Here is an 18,655-nt window from a genome sequence, read left to right as displayed (position 1 = left end):
TTTTTGTGATTGTATACAGTAGATTTGTTTATGTATAAACGTACCTCTTCGTGGTTAATCATGCATAGCAAGGAATTGTCTATTCATTTTATTCCCGAAATCAAAATATTATTGATTGCATGCATGGTTACATCTTGTTTGTCTGGTCTCATGCACCCAATACTTGACTATCATTCCATTGGTCCAGCAGTTATAGCGTGGAAAGCCAGAGGTAGAACAGAGAATAATGTGTGCTCATATTTTATTCATTTTCGTGTACACCGGACCTTGCATGTTATTTAATAGCTAACTGATCTATAGTTATACATATGTTGATAATGGTATACAGTAGACGCCATCGTGTGTATTCATATGGATAATGACCACATTGGGTTGATGTCACGATCATGTATATGTGTTCCAACTGTCTGCAGTGAAAGGGAGTCAAAACGTATGATAACTAAGCACACACACACACACACATACATATGCATACACCTTTTCACGATTAATCACAGTATATATATAGAGTGGAAAACTGTGCTACAGTAGACATCATTATTATACTTGTCGTGTACGTCTGACACCTGGGTTTAGCTAGCTGATCTATATATAGCTTTTTATATAGGTTTTTGATTTATGGTAACGTATACAGTAGATTTGTTTATGTATAAACGTACCTTTTCATGGTTAATCAGAGTATATTATTGCAAGGAATTGTCAATTCCCGAAAAATCAAAATATTATTGATTGCATAGTTACATCTTGTTTGTCTGCATGGTCTCACCAAATACTTGACTATCATCCCATTGGTCCAGCAGTTACCTTGGAAAGCCAGAGCTAGAGAGAACAGAATAATGTGTACTCTAGTAGTCATTATTACCTTAATTTCATGTATGTCCGACCTAATAGCTAACTGATTTGCGCATGTTGATAATGGTATACAGTAGACGTCATCGTGTGTATATACACATACACTTTTTCACAGTTAATCACAGTATATAGAGTTGAATTGTCAATTCATTTCCTTCCCAAATGATTGAACATACATTTTGTATACATTATGGTCTATATGGTATGGTATGTGTAATATTATAGGTATAATTGAATACCGGGATTCGCAGATAAGAGTTCTTGCAACTGCAATGTCTATATGTCATTATGACAGTGCGGAAGTATAATTATACCTGTCACGTGATTGACATCACAGCAAATAATGTATTATCTCCCCATTTCAAAAAATGCTTGTTCTAAACCACCATGCAGTTACATGCATGCATAATTATTAGGACTTGCATGATGCATAGCAACTATATTTACTGATGTAATTTTCTCCAAACTGGGAAAAAAAGCTATATACCTACCCTTAAAGAAGCTGGCTGAGCACCAGACCACACCGCCTGGTTACCTCACTGAGAGTGAGCTCATCTCACTCATGGAGAGAAGCACGCCATTAATGGAAGGTGACATATTTTCACTTGTTTGCGATTTCACTGTTTAGCTCATTTTGGTATTATTCTGCTCAAGTTGTGAATTCATAGCATTCTAATACTCGAAAGTGATATTCAATGCCAATTACCTGCGATTATTCACAGAATCGAAATAGCAGAAATTAATACCCGCTAGGACGGGAGGTCGGGCCACACCCAACTAGTTTAAGAAGGCAGTGCTCTATAAATGTCAGCGGAGGTCCGACACGAGTACCTCAAATAATTATAATAAACTGTTATTTTGCACATGACCAAGCCTAATCCCTAATCGAGGTACTCGTGTCGTATACCTCCTCTGGCTCTATGTTTATTGTTACGGGTTGTTGTTTATTGTTACGGGAGGTAGTCTTGTGGAAGCCAGACCCAAAACGGCTGGCTTGCAAGACTATAGGAATGCACGAGGGCATCAGCACATTCCTGATAATGCGGCAGGGATCCAGTTACCGTAACTCTATACTGCTCTTATAATTATATACCTCATCAATTTATTGTATTATAGTGATCTATAGCGTGCTCTAAGACACAGGTTAGGTATTAGAAAGTGGAACATAAGTATCTTTTTCTCACTTTTCGATCACTAAAGACAGAATGATTAAATGCTAACAGTTATTATCAAAATAAGTGATGACATAATTGTACAATTGCATGTACATACAAAGCATGCATGCATGAGGAGTGATTATTGTTCAGTGTCACTATCAGAGAACTTAATATGGACGCGTTTGCTTTTCACAGGAGGCACACGTTCACTGGATTTGTCACCTGAGTTGTCACGTGACTTGTCAGCTGACCTGTCGCTGTTCTCATTTCCTCATAAGCACGACCTCTCCTCAGCTCTGTGTTTCTATGCCAGACTGCTTATAATTATTGGTTAAATATTATTATGCTAGCAAATATTATTATGCAGGCTGCTTTGGAAACACAGGTCACTGAGTTCAGTAACTGTTAATTTATTTACATATTGTCAACGTTTTTTGAATCTCATGTAACACGTAATCATACAAAACAATAGCCAGCCATGCAGTCAGTTTTCAAATGTGATCCTTCCCTGCAGAGATATAACAGATTAAACATAGGAGAAAATACGTGAAAAGTGAAAAAACTACAAAAGTACCAATCCTAGTCATAAATTATATATAAGGCGTTACAGCTAATTTTCGAATTGGTGGCCTTGACATAGTATGATTCTACACACACGAAACTCAAGTTATGCATGGCGACCAACCATGGTTTAGTATCATTGATCCATGTTCAAGAAAGAGACCTTTCAAATGATGTGTTTATTTGGTTGGGGCCCTTTTTCGCCTTTGAGAGAATGGTGTTGGTATCAAACATGCTACTTTTCAGTATTGAATCTGAAAACTTGCGCAATATAATAATTATGATAAAAATCATCAACGAATAGTAAGTAGGCTGACAAGCGGCGCATGACCTTGTGCGCATGTGTGTAATGAACTGCCGTCCAGTAGTGTACCACTGCTTAGAACAACGCTAAGATACAGATCTTTGTAGCATGCTTCCTGGAAGAAAGGTCAGCTCAGACTATCCAGTTGTCTCTCTTTATCACCACTGTATATAGGCTGGGCTTTTCTTTGCCTTGGTCACTCTCATCCCCAGAACAATACTAACAACCATTACGATTAAGTGCATGTACACACGTTTCAGTGACTCTCGATTGTATTCTCTTTCACAATGGTAAATCGAAAGCTTGTATTATCTTGCTATTCTGTTAGTATATAATAACCCTCCCCTGTAGATTGAGACACTATATAGATGCATGCAAGCACATGTGTCACATGCCTTTATACCTACCAGCTTATACAATGGTTATAATTATACCACTCTCTAGCTCCTGTACATGGCCCCTTTAGTATTTGCGTGCATGGTTTCTTTTTTTATTATGAGCCTGCGCATGTATATATACGTGTCCCCAAATAAAGCAATTTCTCACAAAACATGTAAATCGTGTTGTTGTGAGAAGGTGAGGGTACACTGTGTGTGTGACAATTGTGAGGGTACTTCAGCTATTTTTTTGCCTAATCAATTATTCAGTCTTTTGAATACACTAAGTGTTTTATCTATAATTATATCTCTGCATGTGCGTGCAATGTTAGTCAATGATTATAGTTATCCTCTAGTAGCAGTTCCCTCAAATCAACCTTTGTGACTGTGGGGGGTGTGCTATGTGGGGGGCCACGTATGATGTCATCGTTAGTTAGTGCTCGATTCCGAGGCCCTTTTAGAGAGGAAACAATTCTCGATGTTAGTCGCTTGATGGCTTCTATTCTCTGACATACAACGTAGCAGTGATAGGCTAAGATAAGACACATAGCGAATGCACTACCCACCATACAACAGATTGTTATACTTTGTCCGCTGATTTTATCAGTTTGGTTTGACTGCAGAAACAGTGATGTGGCAGTTAGTAGCAGAAGATTTGCCAGAAAAAATAGCTCCAGGAAGTTTGATAGTTTGCTTGTATAGAGCTTAATTGCTATTCCGAATGCCATCAGTATTATCATTAAAATAGATAGTACTATGTTTATCACTAGCAAATTGATGGCTTGCTTTCCAGATACGTTTAAAGACACAGCTGTTAGTATAACGAGCCTAGCTAGCAGTAGTAGTCCAGTCCAATAGCGAGACTTGACTCCGTAAGGACCTTGATAAGCATCCAGTAGAGGCTTTAACTTGTTGACCCATCGTAATAACTTGTAGTGTGTGTATCGCTGCAGAATCGGGGCCATTAATAACAGGATAGTGAATGGCAGTATGTGTGCTAATAATATGAACAGGCCAGCTGCAAAGAGCAAGCTGTGCGGCCAGTCGAGGAATGTGTAGCGGCCATCGAGCAGCCAGAGGGTGGTGAGCGTACCGTTGACATCTGTGAGAGTGGTTGATGAAAAGGTATCGAAAGTAGTCCTCAATAGTTTAGCGTACGATAGTAGGAAGAGTGTAGCTAGAACTGATACTGTGTTTGAGCCCGTCCATTTAGAGACTTTGATAGAGTAGCGGCTGATTAAGATTAGCAGGCCTACTATTGTCCAAATGTACAAAGGAAAGATAAATTGTAGCCATGTACGATAGTATGTGTTGAGTCCATTCACAAAACATGTTTCTATGCCCAGGTCAAGGTTCACCCAGGCAACAAAGACTGAGAGAATGCTGACGAATTTGTTATCAGTGCTGGACGGAAAGAAAGCAGTTTGTGTGGATTGTACGATGTTGGCGTAAAATATGAGACCATTAATAGTTCCCGTGGAAACAGTGAGGTTACATTTGAGTAAAAGGACAACCAAGACGACTCCTGCCAGTGCAAATAGTATCAATAAGAGAAGGTTGATATTAGAGCACTCTTTACACTGTGATGTACCCAGTACTAGACTGAGCCCAGGTCGACAAGCTCCACACAGTACACCAATGCGATTAAAGTCACACTGCTCTTGCTGGTTGAAAGGATTGACTTTGGTGAAGTTGCTCTTACAGTAATCGAATGGACAGACTTGATGCACAACAACGTCCCCTAAATAGTTGCCAACCCACATGGAGGATATCTTGTGCAGTCGCTCTTCATCAATGTTGCATGTGATTCCATTAGACGCTAGATAATCTGTACAGGTGCATTTTCTGGCATTATTGTTTTGTGTAAAACCAGGTGGACATGCTTTAATTCTAATCTCAATTACTGTTGGTATTATTTGGTCGCTCCATTCGTAATTAGAGTCTTGTTCTTTGACTATTGTTAGACTCAGTGTTTCAGTATAGTTTGTTTGTTGAGTTTCTATTGAGTAGTACAGTTGTTTGCATTCTTTGGCGATGTTTTGAAGGATTGCTTCTTCAGCAATGTTTGCGATACTTGTCATCTCTAAATGTGCTTGTACTTTGCAAGGGGAGGAATAGTTGTACTGCCCCACACACACTAGTGGAACTTGTAACCTCTGTCCTGGATAAGTGTCTAGTTGCATGAAGTGTGAACATGTGTGTTTCTGTGGGAAGTCGTCAGAGCAAATACACACTTTGTTGGGTGGAGAGGAAACAGCTGATGATGTATTTCTCTCCATGATATCGAAAAAGTTCCACAAATGACAGAATTTTAGATTGCCTCCATAAATTGCATCACCTCCCTCCATCGCTGTGTTGTGTTTCATACTAATTGTTATTTTATCTGTTGGTTGGAAAAAAATACATGTATTAATAAAAATATACTCACAATTACGAATTGCAATACCACCACCATAACCGTCTGCTGTGTTGTTGATTATACTGAGGGTAGTGAGTGACAGTATATCAATTCCTATCACCCGTGATCTATCTATTGAACATTCAAACAGGATAGCCCCACCATCTGACTGGTGAGCATGGTTACCGTTAATTACGCTTGTTCCAGACAGTTCTAGGTTTGCTTCATAAAGGTAAATACCTCTACAATCATTGCCGGTAATTTCAACATCTTTCAGAAATATTCTGCTTTGGATATGAATTGTACCAGTTTCATATCTCTCTTCATCTGTTGTAGCTGTATTTGTCCTGCATGTGTTGTGTATGAATGTGCAATTACTGATTTGTTGATCGATAGAATACTCTGAATAGACAGCTGCTCCAAGTATAGCTTCATTGCCTATGAAAGTGCATCTGTCAAAAGAGAACTGTATGAAGGAAGTGTATGTTGCACCACCAACTTGAGCTGAGTTATATCTGAACACTGTTTCTGATATATTCACATATAAACTAATAGATCTAATTAGATCTATATGATGCCGGCAACAAATTATATTATTGTGAAAGAGAAAAGTATCACTCTCTATTGCAAGCCCACCACCATTTCCAACAGCTGTATTCCTTGAAAAGATTGACTTGGTGATATGAATGTGATTCAAACTAAAATTATCGAAAGTATGCTTATGTTCCATAAACAACAGTCCGATAATAGATTCGTCTATGAACAATCCGATACCACCGCCAACAGGAGCTTTATTGTCCATAAATTTGCACCTGTTTATCAATACACTTACATTATGTAAGTTTACCATAAAAATAGAAATTGTTAGTCCACCAGAAAAGCACTCGAATACAAAATGTGCATTTTCCGAGCACCTACCAATTCCATTCGAAAATATAGAATTGTTTATTGAGAAAATCGTGGGTTTCTTAAGTGTGTTTTTTTCAAACGCACTGAACATTACGTACAAGTTGCCTGCAAACTTATTTCCAGTATCATTGCTACCGTGTATGACAATTTCATTTAGCATTAAACGGTTAATGTTGACATTTTTGTCGAATTTATTCAGAATAATGACCATGCCAGCTCCTCTGCTGCTAGTGATATTGATGTTAGCCATTACCAGCTCGGGTACGTTCATGACTACTACTGATGATGTAGTTTTATTCAGAATAGTTATAGTTGAGCTATCCTTCGTACTATTAAAGTGTAGTTTAAAACCACAATTTTGTAGCTCGACGTTTTTCAAAGTTAAAGATAGAAGTTGAAGAAACACGAAGCTAATTGGGTGACCTGACTCACAATCAATTATAGCATTTTGTTGGTTTGGTCCATCTGAAATTGCTGCAAAAGTTGCTGATACTTCCTGATTTAAATATGGATTTCCGACAACAATCCAACCATTCGCTTTTGGAACATGAGTCCCAGCTATGAAGAATACATTGATACTCATACCATCATTGATGCTTGTGTCTGTGGAGTTAGTCACCAGATCTGTTATAGTGACACACTGGTGTGGTGGTATGGAGTGGGGGCACTCTGACATTGTGTCTGGTCTCACCCAATACTCGACTGTCGTCCCATTGGTCCAGCAGTTAGCGGGGGAGGTCAGAGCCAGAGAGAGTAGAAGAATGAGCGAAGAAAACTGTGCTACAGTAGTCATGATGATCATTATTACCTTTCATACGTCTGACCTTGCTGATCTATAATTATAGCTTTTATAGGTTTTTGATTATGGTGCCAGTAGATTTGTTTATGTAATAAACGTACCTTTTCATGGTTAATCAGAGTATATTATTGTAAGGAATTGTCAATTCCCAAAATCAAAATATTATTGATTGCATGGTTACATATTGTTTGTCTGGTCTCACCCAATACTTGACCATATTATTGTACGTCCCATTGGTCCAGTTAGCATGGGGAGCCAGAGAAATGTGTGCTCTAGTACCATAATTTCGTATACGTCGGACCTTGTTATTAGCTGTGATCTATTATGTAATTACTCATATTGATAATGGTACAGTATATTGACGTGTGTGTATATACACATGCATCTTTTCACAGTTAATCACAGTATATAGAGTTGAATTGTCAATTCATTTCCTTCCCAAATCTAAATATTGATTGAACATACATTTTGTATACATGCATAATTATGGTATAGGGTATAATTATCTACAGGGATTTGCAGGGTCAGAGTTCTTGCAACTGCAATGTCAATGCGGAAGTATACCTGTCACGTGAACTGTTATGTAACAAGATTGACATCACAGCATAATAATAATCATCTGTATTATATCCCCTTACATTTGTCTCAAAAAATGCTCATTCTAACCAATTTTCTCCAAACTGGGAAAAATTGACCTATATGCCTATAAGGTGACATAATTATTTTCACTTGTTTGCGATTTCACTGTTTTAGATTATTTTGCTGGTATTAATCAAGTTGTGAAATTAATGTTACTTCTATAATTTTTGCAAGTGGTATTCACTGCCAATTACCTGCGACTACACAGAATTGAAATAGCGGAAATTAATACCCGCGAAAATATGTCACCTTATAAGGAGGAGGTTTGAGGCTAGGACGAGAGGTCGGGCCCACGCCCAACTAATTTAAGAAGGCAGTGCTCTATAAATGTCAGCGGAGGTCCGACACGAGTACCTCAATTAGGCTAAAATTGCAACCACAACTTTAATTTTAATTACTGTTATTTTGCACGTGACCAAGCCTATAATCCTAATCGAGGTACTCGTGTTGACCTCCTCTGGCTCCAATAGAGCTACATGTACTGGTATACTTTCATATGTAAAGTGATGAGCTCCAAAAGAGGTACGTGTCGATCAGTATACACTCTCTATTATATAGAAGCAATAACATGTCTGTTCCCAAGTCCATTATACTCTTCGATCACACAAGACAGAACTTTACTTGTGTGATCGAAATAATTATGAGAAAAGATAATTGTGTGCCACTTTCTAATATAGTCTACCTATAGAGCATGCACTTCAAACTAGATCACCATGCATAATACAGTAATTTGAAAGAGGTAAGAGTAGTAGAGGAAACTCGATCCCTGGCCGTATTATCAGGAAAGTGCTGACGCCTTCGTGCATGCCTATATAGTCTTGCAAGCCAGCCGTTTTGATTATGCAGCTGCATAATTATTACACTTTGCTCTATAACTATATAGTTGGTAAACTGATGACACAGTATAATAGTCAGCAATGCTCCACACGACACATGACCTGCATTAGAAAGTGGATGTTTCTAAAATTCACCACCGATAGTTTTGCGTGTGTGTGTACGTGTGGTATATAGACTTAGTATACATGCAGTATATACTCATGGCACTAGCTCTGCAGTGAACATGCAGCATAGTCAGTGTGACGCTCGGAATCAACCAATGGCACTGTGCAGCACACACTTAAAGGTTTGAAAATGAACATAACCTAATACAACAATAAATATAATTATGTCTTCGTGAATCTTGAGTTGTCTGGTGCACTATACTAAAACCACACTGACAGTGATGTGAAACGTAGATGCCGGCATGACTATATCGTCGCTAATATCAGGAATAAAACGCACATTTGCCACAATAGCCACACACTCTGTGTCAAAGCACACATCATTTTTTACAGTGTGCACTCTAGTTGTCTTGAGTGAGTTTATATATTCTACAATGCTGCGAATGCTGCTTTGATCAGTGTACCAGTAAACCAGCTCCAATTACACCGCGTAATAAAACGTCGTGTTTAAAACAACTCTTTCAGACTGAGTGGTTTGCTACGTACTCTACATTCTGCATTCTAGATGACCGTTCTGACGGGTGCATGTGCCCACGACAGCATGCAGGGAGAGAGTTGCATGTCACCACCATGCATCAATGTTTTAATTTTATATCCCTCGAGATTCCGTTTAACTCGTACAAATACACACGATAAACACAATGACATGCAGCTATTATCAGTAGCAGTTGAGGGGTCAGTAAAAAGCTGTTGAGAGGTTGGTAGTTGAGGAGTCATTTAACGGCTGTGAATGTAGTTGGTCTTTGTGAGGGAGAGGAGCTCTAGCACTAGTCAATGGTGACCAGAACCAGTCGTGTGTTCTGTGGTGTGTGTGTGTGGTGTGTGTGTGTGTGTGTGTGTGAGTGTAGTGTGGATGGGGGGTGTGAGGTGAGTGCATGTGCATGCATGTGTGTGTGTGTGTCGGTGTGAGTGTGAGTGAGGTGTGCATGGGTGTGAGTGTGAGTGTGAGTGTGAGTGTGCATGGGTGTGAGTGTGAGTGTGAGTGAGGTGTGGGTGGAGGGGGAAGGCCGGGGTTAAAACAAAATAATGAAAATTGTGAGAACTGTCTTGCTGACCATGCAGAGTATATATAATTAGGATATCCATCTCTCCTATTTTCATGCAATATTGCAGAGTTTTATTCCAACAACCTCATGGCCATACTCCTATATAGCTACCCTCGTGCACACGGGTATGGTTTCACACTTATAATAGAATCCCATCATCTGTCTGCCCATACTTTGAAGGTGTATATACAATGTCATGGTTATGGGCTAATAGATACTGTATTCATAGCTCTTCTGTTTGATTTGCTGGTGCATGTGTACTATATACAAGTGTTTCAGTATAAGAAACATTATTACGACATTGTGATGTTTTCCTATATATAGTAGTTAGGGATTTTTGGTAATATCCAACATTTTCTATAATACATGTACAGGGACAACTCTGTTCACAATTATCTGACCATGCAGTATAACACTAGATACAGCTTTTTTATAGATCTATAGCTATATACTCAGTCTCTGGCTATACTGCTGTATCAATCTGTGCACTGTGTCCTTGTGTCTGTTGGTCTGGAATTAAAAGGTATATACAGTAATAGGTATGCTACCTTAATGTTACTATTATAGACGGGTAGGAATTTTAGCGTTTTCAGATTTTTTTCTGTTTTTAGGGTACGTACTAATTTTGGCGGATTTGTAGCAAATTCATTACCACAATAATTATTTAAAGAGTACAAGTATTAGTTTTAAGGTTGAATGGAAAGTTTGGAGCCAGATACAGATGAAAAAAAGGGCTAGCTTTCTTAGTGTCTTAATATTCGCTAAAATTCGCTAAAATTAGTACCCGTTTATAATAGTAACAGTAGATCTACGATTTCGTGATAATAATTATTATATTATTATTATGACTTTACAGCCTGTAACGTAATTGTGATATAAAAACAAAGTAATGTTTGTGACAAAGGCTGGCTGACAAATTAGCTGTGCTACATGGTGCAACACAGCTGGATATAATCATAGATAAACGAACAGAATTGAAGAAGGTAGGGCTAACTAAGACCTTCTTCTTACGAAGCTCGATATCTTTCTCCTGTTTTTCTCTGAGAAGATACACATGTAAAAAATTCGCCTCTGGCGGGAGGGTCCATTTCTTTTTTCTGCCCCCCACCTTAAAAATTTTCTTACGGCCCTGCTTTGGTGACCATTAATTAGCTTATTCCACATGTTCTACCTATAATTATAATGGATGCTTTAGACAGTATACACGTTTTAAGTACAAAGTAGAAGTAGCAATAGCAGCTAGTATACTGATACTGCATTAATTGTATTTAAATATACTTGTAATCTTATAGTATTGGAGAGAACATGCACACCAGCTGGTTGGTGCTGCTACTGACCCTAGCTACTGTTACCAGGAGTGAGCACTATCACATTGTGCCAGTGAATTCAACTGACTCGTGTAATGACTATCAAAATGGAACTTATTTCACTCTCGAGCAGCTTGTTCAAACAGCCCTGTTGTCTGGTGGAGACAATCTCACCTTGAGCTTTCTACCTGGAGATCATTTATTAAGTGAAATGCTTTACATTTGTAATTTCAGAGAGGTGATTATTGCTGGCCAAAATGCCACTATCAAAACTGGTAGAGTGCTGTTATCTAATATCAGTGCATTGAGTATCGAAGGTTTGCATTTCACTGGAGCAGGTGATGAAAGTAGTTCAGGCTACATGTACATAATTTCTCAAATACTTTTTGATATCACTAACTGCTATTTAGTAGGCTTAAAATTGCTAAAGTTGGAAGCTTGTACACTCTGGATCACTCGTACGGTAACTGTAACGATTGAACGAGTTCTCTTTGTGAACAACACTAGCACTGACAGAGCATTGATTGTTGAAGCTGATACTGTGTACATTGAAAAGAGCGACTTCTTCAGTAACAGTGGTGGTGCAGCGAACATTGAATCAAATCAAACTGTTATTAATGATTCAAGATTCGATTCCAATACTGCTGCATATGGTGGAGCAGTGGAAGTGGACTCTGTAAGTGTGACTATCAGTTGGTGCAACTTTACAAATAATATTGCTCAATTAAATTTTGGTGGAGCAATTATCACCTTTGGAAGTAGTTTGTTCATTTCCAACTGTGCGCTACTAAACAATAGTGCTATTCTTGATGGTGGAGCAATTTATAGCCGGGGAGGGAGTGTCTCAATCTCCGACAGTGAGCTAGCGTACAACAGTGCTGAAAAAACAGGTGGAGCAATTTTCACCTTTGGAAGTGGTTTGTTCATTTCCAACTGTACACTACTGAGCAATAGTGCTATTCATGATGGTGGTGGAGCAATTTATAGCCGGGGAGGGAGTGTCTCAATCTCCGACAGTGAGCTAGCGTACAACAGTGCTGAAAAAACAGGTGGAGCAATTTTCACCTTTGGAAGTGGTTTGTTCATTTCCAACTGTACACTACTGAGCAATAGTGCTATTCATGATGGTGGTGGAGCAATTCATAATATTATATCAAATCAAACTGTTATTAACAATTCAAGGTTTAATTCCAACACTGCTATATTTGGATTTGGTGGAGCAGTGGAAGTGGACTCTGCAAGTGTGACTATCAGTTTATGCAACTTTACAAATAATATTGCTGAAAGTGCTGGAGCAATTTCCACCTCCGAAAGTAGTTTGTTCATTTCCAACTGTGCCCTACTAAACAATAATGCTATTCTTGATGGTGGAGCAATTAATATCCAGGGAGGGAGTGTCTCAATCTCCGACAGTGAGCTAGCGTACAACAGTGCTGGTAGATCAGATGGAGCGATTTCGGTTTTTACTGGAGAGTTACTGATATCCGATAGCAAGCTAACAAACAACAAGGCTACCTCTGGTGGAGCGATTGGACTTTTCGCGGGTGATGCATCTATCTTGAGCTGTAATATAACAGATAATGAAGCTGTAGTTGATAATGGAGAAACTAGTCTTGGTGGAGCGATTTTGGTATATACTGGAACTATATCCGTCTCCAAAATCATGTTTAAAAATAACAGTGCTGACTTTGGTGGAGTGTTTTTTGTTGCTGATGGCACTGTGATCATTTCCGACTCTGTGGTCACAAACAACAGAGCTACTCAGCAAGATGGAGTGATTGCGGTTGTTATCTCAACTTTGATAATTACTAATACAAGCATATTTGACAATTTAGAGGGTGAAAATATCCTTTACGTAGTGCATTCTAACTTGTCATTTACGGGAGTTAACAATGTTAGCAATAATGTAAACCCTGTGTATGCTCTAAGCAGTCGAGTGGAGTTCAATGGACCCACAACTCTCAGTAACAATCATGGTGTGCAGGGTGGAGCCATCAGAGCAGTCCAGAGTCAAATCTATATCAATGCAGAAGGAGTGGTCATTTCTAACAATACTGCTACTGTTGGAGGAGGTGTGTTTCTGAGAGAGAGTACACTCTTTGTTCACTATCCAATAGAGATTTCTCACAACACAGCACACAATGGTGGTGGGATTTATGCATACTCAAGCGAAATTGAATTTGATTCGAAGGTCACTACTGGTTGTTTATTTAATGATAACTTTGTCCCGTGTACATGTAGTGACATGGAGACTGTACTGTTTGTGAGTATTATAGATCGAAATGATACTCAAAATGGAGGAGGTATTTATGCAGTTGCTTCAAACATTAAGGCTTTTTCTCACGCTTACGTCCAAATCAAAATAAACTCGGCAAACAATAGCGGAGGTGGAGTGTATCTACAACAAAGTTCCAAGATATATATTTTGAAACAGGACTCGGAGCTAGAGCTTGGTAAAACGCTGGTCATACTGGAAATCCACAATAACACGGCTCAGTATGGAGGGGGGATATTTGTGGCAGACAGTACTGAGAGTGGTGTGTGTAGAGGAGAGGATGTAACTACTGCAGGAAATCTGACACGAACAGAATGCTTCATTCAAACTCAAGATCTCTATGGTTTTGATATCAATTTTGTTAAGACTTTGATACCTTTAGTGCAAACTTCCCAGTCTTCATATGAAGAAGTACTTAAGTGTTTGAACAATACATCAATTAATCATCGCAACACTTTTTTGACTAACAACACAGCTTCCAAGTCAGGAGCAGATATTTACGGAGGTCTGTTTGACAGGTGTACGGTGGATGTATCAGCTGAACTCTCTTCATCAGACAACGGATTTGAGTACTTGAACAATACTGTGCATTATTCATCGATAGCTTCGAAGGCTGTCAGAGTGAAGTTGTGTAACACCACCAAGCAGACCATTTCTGTTAGAAAAGGACAAGCATTCACAATCAGTGTTATGGCTGTAGACCAAGCTGGAAATCCAATGAATAATGCCATAATTCACAGTTCTGTTATCACTGAGAGCCGTAGAGTTGATCGTCTCAAAGAAGGACAAGCACAACAGGAAGTTGGCAATCAGTGCACAGAACTAGAGTACAATGTATTCTCACAAGACAGCTCTGCTCAAGTGGAACTCTATGCTGAGGGTCCATGCAACAATTTGGGAATTTCAAAACAAATTCTAAACATATCTTTTCAAAAGTGTGATTGCCCTATTGGACTCCAACCAATTATGTCCTCAATTGAGTGCAAGTGTGACTGTGATCCAGTCTTGTTGCAGCAGATAACAAACTGTTCTGAAGAAAATGGGACCATAAAGCTGGAAAGCAATAACAACATATGGATAGGAGTGACTAATACCACTAACGGAAGTGGGTATATTGTTAGTAACTGTACATTTGACTATTGTGTACTAAAGCCAGTCAACATCAGTCTAAGCAACCCTGACGAACAATGTGCCTACAATCGAAGTGGTGTCTTGTGTGGAGAATGTGAACCAGGGCTCAGTCTTGTGTTAGGTACTTCAAGATGTGAACTCTGTTCAAACTCTTACCTTCTCCTGCTACTCCCGTTTGCCCTGGCAGGCATAGTACTAGTTGTATTCATTCTCCTTTTCAACATTACCATAGCAACAGGCACTATCCATGGGCTGATCTTCTACACTAATATATTAGCTGCAAATCAGTCGATTCTCATACCTTTTCATAACCCTTTGACAGTTTTCATATCGTGGGTGAATCTTGACTTGGGTATTGAGACATGCTTTTATGATGGAATGAACTCTCATGCAAAAGTGCTCCTTCAGATGGTCTTTCCTGCTTACCTGTTCCTTCTGATGTTCTTAATAATCATTTTGAGCAAGTACTTTGACTCATTTGCAAAGCTCCTCTCCAACAGGAACCCAGTTGCTGCCCTAGGCACACTCGTCCTACTCTCTTATTCCAAACTCTTGCAGTTTATCATTGCTGCATTGCAATACAGGGTCTTGGATTATCCAGAGGGTGCAACCGAGGTGTTGGATTTTCCCAGCAATTCAAGTGATATAGTTTGGTTGTATGACGGCAATGTGCAATACTTCACTCCCGGTCACACCCCTCGGTTTATTTTTGCCGCCATAATCCTCATTTCTGGTATATTGTTCACTGTACTGCTCTTCTTTGGACAATGGTTTCCTCGCTGTTCAAAACAGAAACTCATGAAATGGACTAAGAACACATACTACATTGGCTTCATGGATGCATACCATGCTCCATTCACTCCCAAACATCGCTACTGGGTGGGACTGCTCCTATTTTCTTTGATCGCTCATAACCTAATAACAGCCTTGGCTTTGGACACTTCTCTCCCCGTACTATCAGCTGGATCTATAAGTGTTGGACTTAATATTTTCAAATCGCAGAATTATGCAGTGTACAAAATACGATTCAATGATTTACTGGAAACACTCTTTTTCCTCAATCTTGCAATTCTAGCATATGGCACCCTCTACATAGGAAGCATCAATGGGAATCAAGTCATAATATCCAACATTTCAATGGCAGTGGCTTTTATTTTGTTTGTGGTGATAGTTTGCTACCACTTTTACGAGTACATACTGAAGAAAGTTCCTGTTCTGCAGAGGCAGCAAAATGCACTCAAACCGAGAAAAATAATTCTACGAGTTCGCAAACTGGAACTGGAGAAGAAAAACCAAGAAGAAACCTGGACAAACGCGGACAGATATGATCCGTACACTAATGGAGTCATGGAAGAAGCTGATCCTGATCGTTACATCACTCCTCCCATCATCCGACCAGCCACAAGGCCGGACCAGCTGAGAGAGCCTGCCCTGGACGTGCTAGCCCCCCTCACCACAGAGGACTACAGACCAGCCCCTCCCCCTCCTCAAGACAATACACCCAAAGTCACGCACACTGTCATCGATGTCGTGAAAGAGTAACATTAACATAGATGGTATAATTATCTCCTAATACTTAAGCTTGTTTTCGTTTTCTGGTTTTTTGTGACCCCTCCTCATTGCATGCATGCACACTGACTTTTAGTTTTGTAGACTAGGTTCAGCTTAAATTTACTAGTCTAGTTTTCTTTTTGTCATTTCCTCATGTACTCCTGTGTTGTACTGTTTAATTGTAGAAGTCCTCTTTATTGCTTATGTGCTCTAGTCCAGCGGCCTGCTCCTAGCAGCACCCTTTGTGTATATTTGTGTATGGAGCCTCTGCTCCACTGTCTTTGGCAAACTATTTCCCTTGTTTAAATTCAGATAAGTTGGTAAAGTAATGTTGAGTTCGTGCACTGAGTCTCCTTTCCCTCACAAAGACCAACCACACAACAACTCAAGGAGACATTTCAAACATTGCTATATATTACCAGCCAGTAAATGGCAAGTATCATTTGACAAGAATGGGCAAATTCCTAGGAATTATAATAACCAAAAGAGGTGCTGAAAACTCTTTTTTGTGTCATGCAGGCAATTATTTTTGTCCTTACATCAATATACACTCACATTTCACAAGTGACAAAACATTTTGTGAGAAATGGAGGGATCGAAGGGTAGATTGGCAGAGCCACCAAAAGGTAAACAAGATGAGTTGGTATTGCCATGGTTACTCTATTCCTAATTCAAACATTAATTTTATGTTCAATGGAAGCATCATACTGTTGACGACGTTACTGGCCATTTCATGAGGGGAACCTAAAGTTAATGTTGAATATGACATGTATTCAGTATTTACAGTGTCTGCTTTGTGCAGACTGTTAGTTGATCTATGATTGAGTGTAATCAAATTTATTAATCAATATCTTGAACTGTCGCACAGTTTACATTATCGCTTTACTTTAAAGTGATTTTGTGATATATAATAGCACTTTGAACATGCGCACATTTATTGCACTAAAGACAAAACAATCAATAACAATACCGTCTGCAAGGAAGCACTGAAATATGGCAGATTGTAGGGAAATATAACAGATTTTTGTAGGGAAATATAGATTATGGCGGAAATAATAATAGCAGATTGTAGGGAAATATGGCAGATTGTATCAGATTGTAAGGAAATAATAATGGCAGATTGTAAGGAAATATGCATGGGAGTGCTTAAACACACAGCTCGTAGATGTATATAGTATGTATACGTAAAAGGCTAAAGCATGTAAACGTATTACACTGTATACATGCACTTCTCCCTTGGGAAGCAGCTACTAATTGGGTTGTCTGAACTATAACAACATCTCTATACATGTAATCCTATTAGGAATTTTCTTCCCGTGTGCATCTATAGCTTTGGACTTGTAATATCTGATGACAGCTACTGCATGCAGTGATATACTATATAGACCCTCTGGCCTGTGGAAGACTACCTATAGTCATATATAGTCCTACCTCTATAAGCTGAAAAGGGAAATCGATTAGGTAAGTTATCACGGTGCAAACTATGTGTAATGAAACTGATAAGAATTTGAGCCTCATAATTTCAATTGCTGGTGACCGCTATCTTATTCCACTGATATACAGTATATAGAAGAAGCAATAGCTCTATTCTGACACTGCCGGATTAGCTTGTAACCTTATAGCATCGGAGAGAACATGCACACCAGCTGGTTGGTGCTGCTACTGACCCTAGCTACTGTTACCAGGAGTGAGTACTATCACATTGTGCCAGTGGATTCAACTGACTCGTGTCATGACTACCAAAATGGAACTTGTTTCACTCTCGAGCAGCTTATTCAAACAGACCTGTTGTCTGGTGGAGACAATCTCACCTTGAGCTTTCTATCTGGTGATCATTTATTAAGTGAAATGCTTTACATTTGTAATTTTAGAGAGGTGATTATTGCTGGCCAAAATGCCACTATCAATGCCAACAAAACTGGTAGAGCAGTGTATTTATCTAATATCAGTGCATTGAGTATTGAAGGTTTGAATTTCACTGGAGCAGGTGATAAAAAAAGTTCAAGCTACATTTCTCAAGAATTATTTATCGCTGAATGCTCTTTGGTAGACTTGAAATTGCTAAAGTTGGAATCTTGTACACTCTGGATCACCATGATCACTCATGTGGTAACTGTGAGAATTGAACAAGTTTTCTTTGTAAACAACACTAGCACTGACAGAGCATTGCATGTTAAAGCTGATACTGTGTGCATTGAAAAGAGTGATTTCTTGAATGGAGAGTTACTGATATCCGATAGCATGCTAACAAACAACAAGGCACCCTCTGGTGGAGCAATTTTGGTATATACTGGAACTATATCTGTCTCCAAAGTCATGTTTAAAAATAACAGTGCTGACATTGGTGG

General features: G+C 39.0%; 3 protein-coding genes across 4 annotated transcripts in view; 1 reads left to right on the top strand and 2 right to left on the bottom strand.

The window, feature by feature from the left end:
- The window catches only part of LOC135337017 (uncharacterized), a 62,565-nt gene that overhangs the window by 25,611 nt on the left and 18,299 nt on the right, over positions 1-18,655 (bottom strand). The gene's annotated exons all lie outside the window — the stretch shown is intronic.
- Positions 3,408-7,410, bottom strand: LOC135336882 (uncharacterized). The gene is made up of 2 exons (XM_064532749.1): positions 5,890-7,410; positions 3,408-5,634 (listed from the first exon to the last, which is right to left on the bottom strand). Exons 1-2 carry the CDS (start codon positions 7,358-7,360, stop codon positions 3,584-3,586), a joined length of 3,522 nt encoding a protein of 1,173 aa, XP_064388819.1. The 5' UTR covers positions 7,361-7,410; the 3' UTR covers positions 3,408-3,583.
- LOC135337180 (uncharacterized) lies at positions 11,349-16,298 on the top strand. Its single transcript, XM_064533079.1, has one exon. It carries the CDS (start codon positions 11,349-11,351, stop codon positions 16,296-16,298), a length of 4,950 nt encoding a protein of 1,649 aa, XP_064389149.1.

This window comes from Halichondria panicea, chromosome 6 (genome assembly GCF_963675165.1).
Source record: "Halichondria panicea chromosome 6, odHalPani1.1, whole genome shotgun sequence".
Classification (NCBI taxonomy): domain Eukaryota; kingdom Metazoa; phylum Porifera; class Demospongiae; order Suberitida; family Halichondriidae; genus Halichondria; species Halichondria panicea.
This window is presented reverse-complemented; position numbering and strand designations above follow the sequence as displayed.

Coding starts and splice junctions, on each gene's coding strand:
- LOC135336882 (XM_064532749.1), bottom strand. CDS start 7,360: ATGATCATCATGACTACTGTAGCACAGTTTTCTTCGCTCATTCTTCTA. Junction 5,635..5,889: donor TACCGGCAATGATTGTAGAG/GTATTTACCTTT, acceptor TCCAACCAACAG/ATAAAATAACAATTAGTATG.
- LOC135337180 (XM_064533079.1), top strand. CDS start 11,349: ATGCACACCAGCTGGTTGGTGCTGCTACTGACCCTAGCTACTGTTACC.